At 37.2% G+C, this 5,153-nt stretch overlaps 1 protein-coding gene across 1 annotated transcript; it reads left to right on the forward strand.

Moving 5' to 3' along the window:
- Nucleotides 1-309: 309 nt before the first annotated feature.
- On the forward strand, nt 310-3,346 carry LOC106707845. Its single transcript, XM_045686486.1, has 6 exons — nt 310-383; nt 741-880; nt 1,708-1,768; nt 2,090-2,195; nt 2,582-2,674; nt 3,139-3,346. The coding sequence occupies exons 2-6, from the start codon at nt 856-858 to the stop codon at nt 3,205-3,207; spliced, it is 354 nt and encodes a 117-aa protein (XP_045542442.1). The 5' UTR covers nt 310-383; nt 741-855; the 3' UTR covers nt 3,208-3,346.
- The last annotated feature ends 1,807 nt before the right edge of the window (nt 3,347-5,153 follow it).

Consider the following 5,153-nt stretch of genomic DNA (forward strand, 5'->3'; position numbering starts at 1 on the left):
TACCAAAATGAAATCATTCGCTTTCGGACTGTTGATGCTAGTGGCGTGCGCCGCAGCCTTGCCCCAAGTCTCCGTAACTGGTAAATAAATTTTCTGGATGCATTATACGAGTTTCAAAAATTACCACACGAGTTTCTGAAGTTTTGACCTTTTGTATATATTTTTACACATTTTGATGAATTTAACTTGGTTTAAGTACGCTAGGATATTTTTTTATCAATTAATATTTTATTAAACAAATCAGATTTCGGAGCGGAGAGGACGGATGTTGCTGGGATTATTCTCCGCGCCATAGAAAAATTAAAGAATGGAATCGTCGACCGCGGCCTGGACCCCTACGAGGTTAAAAGCGCTCAGGGCGAATATGTTTTCATTCTCCCCACGTAAGTAAAAAGCGACGAGCGCAATGTACCTCTAGTAAACAATGCAGTTGCTATGGTTACTCGTATTAACGAAACAGTACTTACTTTTCTGACTGCATGATTCTCAGATGTGAGAGGATAAGGTTTTAAAAACAAATCCCCTGATTACTCTGAACTCAGAGTCTGGTTGATAAAAAGAAATTCTGAAGAGCCTGATAGCTTTTTATTGATTTTTTCCGCCTCCTCCTTTTAAACAAGTTGGCTATAATATATGGTGAATAGTAATTGTTGAGCAGTAATTGTTGATCAATTAGTATTTTGAAAGTTATTTCAACGTTTCTTATTTTGTAAGCATTAATATCTTATTACGGATTTCAGTGTATTCAGTGCGTCTGCTCGCGTCGAAAATTTGAGTGTATTGGGCCTTAGCAACATCGTGGTTAACAGCATTAGCTACTCTCCGTTCAGCAATGACTTGACCATTGACATCTCTATGCCCCGCATCACAGCGATTGTTGGTTAGTACTTTTACTGTGAGTTTTGACTGCAGTGCCTTTGTATAGACACATAATTGTCGTCTCTGTTGTTTTCAAAGAGATGTGCGGGATGACAATATGTGTGTATAAAAATGTCACTACAAACCCACAGTTATGGCTCTTACTTTAAATACAGTCGTATCCGAAAAGCGAGAGTCAAGGTACCGCGATATTTTCTCGCTAGTAAAGTTTGCTCTCTCACCTGAGCTTCTCACTATGGAGGTCGTCCATCGGGTCCGGGCAAAGACTCATGGTTATTGAGGGGTCTCACTTTTCCAGATTCGACTGTACCTCCTACTTATATTATAAGCTGCTGTCTTCTGTTTTAATAATACAGTAAGGGCCTAATCATAGAAAAACTTAGTCAGTGTTTCTATTACGGTTTATCTCAAACATATGTCAACGCTTTTATCGCAAGCTAATATTATACATTAGTAGAAATCATGATTATGATTATTATCGAATATGCGTAGGCATCCGTTATTTGATCTTGATAAATGAATAACAAAGTACTTATACCGGAAGCAGTTTTTGTGATAAATATTTAAGTTGATATAACCATACTCTTTTTTATAACCACGTTGACAGCTTGAACCCACCTTAGATATATATTATCTATATATATAAAAGAAAGTTACACTATAACTCAAGAACGGCTGAATCGATTTGAATGAAAATTGGTGGGCAGGTAGCTTAGAACCAGGAAAAGGACATAGGATAATTTTTACCCCGTTTTCTATTTTTTCTTTATTCCACGCGGACGGAGTCGCGGGTAAAAGCTAGTTTTATATGGTTTCCTTAATTTACAGGTGATTCTTCATTCGAAATGATCGTTCTTGGTCGTGAAATCTCTGGAAGCTTGAGTGGATTGTAAGTATTATAAGTTTACTAGTTATGATAGGAGGAACTCGCGGACATAGTGTCTTTGGGTAGAATTTTGTAATTTTGTATTTTGTAATTTTGATTTTGTAAATCAGAATAGCTCTAATGTTTTGTACCTTGTCGCAAACTTATAAATAATATGTATAAACATTACACATTTGCATACAAACATTCATCCCCTATTTCCTATTGCACTTCTACACACTTGAGGGTTCCTACTAATTTTCAGCTCTATGCGAATTATTTGTGTTATTACCAATTGTTGTTCATTGGAAATAGTTTCGTCAGTAACACTATCTATTTTTCTAGCTTGGAAATTACCGGACTAGGAGCCAGCGGCAGCGCTAAAGTAGTCGTGGGTGACAAAGTGTCGATTAGTGACGTTAAGGTCAACGCTAAATTTGGCAACATCCAGGTGAGGAATTTGACCAAATTATGCCATACCGTACCTTTTGATTTCCTTCTGTCCATTGTCGTATCTGTTATATGGATGCGGTTCGTACGATGGCAATAAATGTGTTCCATCAATTCAGCTAAAGTTACGAGTATGCAATTTACAAGAGCGAAACAAAACTAGTTTTTGTGACAAATTGTCCCCTAAAAGGTCCTGTTTCATTTATTTTTAAACTTTACAATAACAAAATCAGAATTTTTATGACCTAGAAAATATGTAGTTTTCTTAAAAAATTTACAATCACCAATGTACAAAACAATGTTATTCCTTTAATGTAAGCATTGACTCTTGGTTTTAACACCAGTTGTATCTTCATCAGTACTAAGGCATGTGATGTTTATTTTCAGTCTGCGCTCAATGTCAGAATCCTCGGCATAAACCTTTCAACGCTAGTCACAAACTGGCTGAACAACCTTCCCGCGAATCTTTCTCTGTACAGCGTAAGTGTTTCATCTTTGTACTTAGATAAGAAAGCTATCATTACTTCGGCTTCATCCGTAAGAAATTTCATTCATTTTTGTTACACAAAAAGTTTATTTTATGGTTTACAATGCGTATAAATTTCAATTACAAATGTCTATATTCAAATGAAAAAGAAGGCAAACGCCATTGGTTCAGAACTACAGTTACCATCAAAGGCAACCGTCTTGCCATTTTTTTTTCTTTCTCGCATAACGATTTTATGCAATTTACTTACGCCTAAATTTGATGGCGTGAAAATATATAACCTAAAATGTGCCGTAAGTTATAAAGAAGTGGTTTCGCTTGATTATAGTACAGATTACTGTCTGCATTAAGGACATTGAAATGGAGACGATAATTTAGTTTTTTAGCTTTAACAGACGAATAATAAATAGGAGACAACAGAATTAAAGATTTTTAACAATTTATGTTTTATTTCCAGGATCTCATTAACCGTGGCCTCTCGAGGATCATCCAGACCCTGCTTAACCATATCTTAAATAAACCTTAAGCTTAAGCTTGTATGAATTAAATAAAAAATATTTTTAATACAACAAATTCAGTCACTACCTAAGCTGAGCAACCTTTAAGTTCCAACTGCAATATTCTTATGTTGTAAAATTTCAATAATAAAATAATTTCAGTAAAAATGTTTTGGTTTTTATTTTGCGGAATTTTGAAATCATATCATGAATATTTTATCACAGTATTCATTTCGTTTAAAATGGAGTAAAAAATAAAAGTTTGTTTTATGTCGGTTTATGATAAAAATAATTTTTAACCTGAGTACATAGTAATTATTCGGATTATAAGGCAAGAAAACGAAGATCATGAGATGAACTGTTTGATGTTGGGTTAAGAAGATAAATAATTAAGAACCTATATGAACTACATAGTTCTAAAGGAGGACAACACGTTGGCCTATACTGCAAAAGTTAAGGCCGACCTATTAGTATCACTGTTTGCATTCAACTCGACACTGAATGACAAAGGTAACTCACCGCCAAAAATGCTAAGCGGTGAGACCTCCATGTCGGATATCCAGTTCATCGAGAGATCAGTACGTAAAGTGCTGCAGTCTCTAGATATAAACGGGTCCTGTGGAGCCGACGGTATTGCTCCTATTATGCTGAGGACACGTGCTCCTGAGTTGGCACCTGTTTTAACGCCCCTTTTCCGATACTCCTACTCCTTAGACGTCGTCCGGACAAACAGACAGTCCTGGAAGACTGCCCTGCCCTGTTTCACCTATATAATTGTTTTCAATTGTTTTCTTTATTTTTTTTGAGGTGTTCGGGCGCTGATTGCGTTTAGTCTAAACCTCGTTTAAGAGTAACTAGGCTTGAAGCCTCCCTCAGGAGCCTCGGCTCGGACTGTTACTTTGTTATTATTACCGAATTGGGAGGCCACCGAGCTCTTAGATTGCTTCGGTGGACGCTCCATGGAGTGACTGAGTGCAAGGGCCCCCGACAGGGGACCTCGGCTTGGGCTGTCACTGATTACGTGTTTAGCAATCCGATTCAAGGGTGCCCGAGAGGACCGAACCTCGGCTTGATCGGTTGCTATTATTAATACAACTAATATTACTATCACCGAAGAAGTGGCGGAAGAAACTCCAGCAACGCTTCTATCATTAACAGGAGAAAACCTGCCTGCTATGAGGCCGTATCGCGAGAATGATTGCCGCAGCCGACAGCGACTGCGGCGTGTAATCTGTCTGTGATACCTTAGCCTGAGCGATAGTTATTGCATCGTCTTGAAAGTCAAGAAAGTGCCTAGGTCTACGATAATCCCGACGAAATTTACGGAGCGCGATTGGATTGTAAGTGGCGGCACCTACAACTAGCGGATTAGGATGACCGACGGCAGAGTAAAATAACGACGCGACGCCAACGTCAGGTGTTGGGCAATGGTGGACAAGTCACAAGTCTATATGAAGATCGCTGTTGCGCATGTACCACGGGGCTCCCGTGGCTCTACGCACTAATCTATTCTGAATCACCTGAAGTCGATTATTTTCTTCAACACAAATACTTATGTTTATCAAGGGGAATGTCCCACTTGACTTACTGAATCATAATAACAACTTATTGTCAATGTACAATGTACAATATCTACTATGCGTATAAGTAATTCATAAAGGTTATAATAGATTCTATATTTCTTAATTTTAATTTGTTAGAATATTCAATTTGCGGAATATTGAATATTCGCAAAGTTGATTTGGGAAGAATTTTTAGATTGAAAATTATCAACATCGAAATGTATAGTAACACGTCTATAGTACCACTTTTATACACTGAAAATATTTTTTTTTGGTTAAGAATAGGACAGAAAGCGAGCACTTGTTTACTATTTATTATGAACTAAGAATTTAAATACCGTTGTAGAGTACAACTCTATTTTAAATGTGCTATAGCTCGAGCTCAAAAACTTGGCCCCTGCTCGAAAAACACT

The sequence above is a fragment of the Papilio machaon genome, chromosome 3 (genome assembly GCF_912999745.1).
Source record: "Papilio machaon chromosome 3, ilPapMach1.1, whole genome shotgun sequence".
NCBI classification, from domain to species: Eukaryota; Metazoa; Arthropoda; class Insecta; order Lepidoptera; family Papilionidae; genus Papilio; species Papilio machaon.